Source organism: Solanum pennellii, chromosome 5, assembly GCF_001406875.1.
Source record: "Solanum pennellii chromosome 5, SPENNV200".
Lineage (NCBI taxonomy): Eukaryota > Viridiplantae > Streptophyta > Magnoliopsida > Solanales > Solanaceae > Solanum > Solanum pennellii.
In genome coordinates, this window is record NC_028641.1 from 67,816,817 (window position 1) to 67,820,277 (window position 3,461).

The following is a 3,461-nucleotide window of genomic DNA, read 5'->3' on the forward strand; positions in this document are numbered from 1 at the left end:
TGAAATGTTACAGACTGTAAATATGTTTTAGGTAATCAATAATACCAATTCTTTCAAAACAATTTTAAAAACTCTTTGATGTTTGAATTACCTCTTCTTATTTTTGGGATGCTAATTTTGTATAAAAAAAACAAGTGGCTAATTTAGTTGTTACGATGCCTTGTAGAGTTTTGCTTCTTTCTTCCAAAACATGACAAATTGTTTATTGTTATTTTGTAACCTAATTTCTTATCCCCATTTAAAGCTTTTATGTCATATAATCCAACACTTAACCGATTAAGATTTATCGGGCTTTTATGTCATATAATCCAGCACATAACCGATTAAGATTTATCGGTTCAGGATCCACATGAGAAGAAGCTAATTTTCTCTCTTCTTTTTTATTAGGATTTTTCATGATATAATTTTAAATACTTGAAATTTTGCAGGTAGGTAGTAGCTATAACTAGAATATCTACAATAATACATAAAAGAATGGATCTTATTTTTGATAGAAATTTTCACACAAATACTCGATCGAAATCACTGATATACCCATCATAATTGTATACGAAATATAATTATACTATATAGATATATAATAGATATAAGTTAAATCCTAATAATTACCTATATGTCTAACATTGATAATATGGAAGTACCAAAATTACCAAGACAGTTTAGTAATATATTTGGTGCTTCTAAAAGTTTGAAAGCCGAAAAAGAAAGGAAAAGTATATCTATATATGTAAAGTGAATTTACAATGTAATCTATCAAAAAATGTGTCACATAAATTTAGATGGATAAAATATTAACTAGACGTACATTATTGTATACTTAGAGTACATAACATTTGGTTCTTCTAGCTATATATAACCTCATTATTGAATCACTTATTCCACACTCACTCTCCTACTCTACAAGAAATTATCTCCTTGGGAAAAATCTAAAGTTTCTATATTAGCTACATTAGAAAGTTTTTCTTTATTCTATTTTTGGGAAACTGATTTTATATTTGTGTAGAATATATCATTGGTTTACAAGTATATTATTCTTTTTTCTTTGAATTTTAATTATATATTTCTTCAATTGTACCATCCCAATAAATGGATTATACAAATAGTCGATATTTCAGTCACTATTCAGCATCTTCCCCATTTCACAAAGAATTTGTGGGGCAAGAGGCAAATTCTCAAAGATTTCAGAAATTTATTAGTCAAGATTTATATGAGTCTAATAATTTTCGTATGTACATTTACAAGGTACAGAAGTGCTCAAAACTTTACAGTCACGATTGGACATCTTGCCCTTTTACCCATGAAGGGGAAAAAGCACGTCGACGTGACCCAAGGAAATACAACTATTTGCCAATTCCTTGCCCTGGTTATAAATTCGCATCTTGCATAAAGGGAGATAATTGTGAATTATGCCATGGAGTTTTTGAGTACTGGTTACACCCTGCGAAGTACAGGATCAGTCCGTGCCAAGCTGGCACGTCGTGTAAAAGACCAGTCTGTTTCTTCGCACATACACTAAATGAGCTTCGTCCTGAGATGAAGTACAATTGGTCCTTTGTGTATCAATACCCTATATACATCCAATCATATCCAGACATTATCATTGAAAATGGTCCATATGGTAATTGGATGATTGTTCCTTGCAACCCTCAACTACAACCACCACCACATAATCACTTTTACAGTACTACTGCTTTGGGACATGGAAATTCTCTTAATCCCCAACAAATTCCTTCGGAAAATACGTCAAATTTTGGGTTGTTTGCTCAACCTCCTCCTTCATCTTCTCTAACTCAGCCAAAATTTGTCCATAATGTTCAAAATGAGAGTGATTTTTCACTTTTTCAGCAAACCACACAAAGTTGATTGAGGAGATGAAGAATCTTGAGCTTGGGAGTACTTCTCATGCTAAGATGAATAAAATATATGAAATATATGATGATACGGATAAAAGGTCGGTGGAAAATGAGTTAAGGGATCAAAAATTTCCAAACATCAATTGCTTGTAAATATTTTATACATGATGAGTGATAGTAATTCATAATTTATGTATAAACAGATTATTAATTTGAAATCATTTTTATGAGGCTGTTAACTATTTCTAACTCTCTTTCTGTCATTTTTCATTTCTGTCTTTATATGTATCTAACGTTAATATTGATGTTTCAAGTATTATATATAAATGTACCATAAAAATAGATCATCCATGTGTCCTTCCCTTATTAATTGTATTTTATTATAACCAGATGTAAAACTCAAAAAGAAAAGCATTTTTTTCTAATTTTCCATTCTCAGGATTCAAACTAAACGTTAAGGTAAAAGGATCTTATATATTTATTTCATCACATTTCTTGCTAGTGGTCATTCAAAATAAACGATTTAGTTATAAGAATTCGATGTCTTGGTAACCATGGCTAGGACTCGAGGGATACTGGCTTGGTGGAAAATTTCCTTTTTAGTATCAAGCCTTGTTTACTTCATTAAGATTAAGACATCTTAATACACAGCTGAATGATTAAGATCTATAGATTTACTCACTAAATATAATTGTCTATGCGCTTGTACTTACGTGTGTGTGGGTTAAGATATTTAAATCATAAATAAATATTTTAATTTTGATGAAAATGAAATGGAACCAAGTGGATTACTTGTATAAATTATAATAATAATAATGATTGTTAGATAAAAATGTAATCATCTTTTTTTTTTAATTTCAATAACACATATTTATGAAGTTGTTTTGCACTTTAATCAAATAAAATAATTATAATAAATTTTATTAGTTCTTGATAACAAGTACCAAGAACAAAAATTAAAAGTTTAAGGAAAATAATTTGTATAATTAATAAGTTGGAGAATGAAAGAGACTTGTTTTTTTAGGAGAAAAATATGGAGCACAATTATTATTTCTTAAAAAATAAAATTGTTTTTAAAAGGGTCTGATAAGAATAATAAGACTTTATCGTAGATCTAATTTATTCAAACTTATTAATAGACTTTCAAGTGAATAAGACAAACATACTTAATGAGCTAGTCAATCATTAAGATTTAAACCTTCATTAAGTGCAAACAAATGAGGTTTTAGTTAAATCAGTGTTTTGTTAAATTTGTATTTACATCTGAACTAAAGAAGTTCATATCCAAATTGAAGATATCCAATCTAACAAATTAAAAAGAAAAAGGTTGAAACATATCAAATTTAATTATGTATGATATTAGCATAGCATTTAAAAAATCTATCAAATCAAAACACGTAAAAATCATACGATATTAACCTACGAATACCCCTACATGTGAGAAGGAGATGTAATACAATTATTTGTATGGCATTTAATATCAAATAATAAGTAAGCATTAAAAGAATTAGAAACACATATTGTTTCCTTTAGATGGTATTAAAAATAACTAAAAAAAGAAGAGAGAAACAATGTTTGTCTGGGTGTGTGTGGGGTGGGGGTGGGGGT

At 28.8% G+C, this 3,461-nt stretch overlaps 1 protein-coding gene across 1 annotated transcript; it reads left to right on the forward strand.

Moving 5' to 3' along the window:
* The first annotated feature begins 835 nt into the window (after nucleotides 1-835).
* Nucleotides 836-2,102, forward strand: LOC107020169 (zinc finger CCCH domain-containing protein 2-like). Its single transcript, XM_027916807.1, has one exon. It carries the CDS (start codon nucleotides 1,087-1,089, stop codon nucleotides 1,861-1,863), a length of 777 nt encoding a protein of 258 aa, XP_027772608.1. The 5' UTR covers nucleotides 836-1,086; the 3' UTR covers nucleotides 1,864-2,102.
* The last annotated feature ends 1,359 nt before the right edge of the window (nucleotides 2,103-3,461 follow it).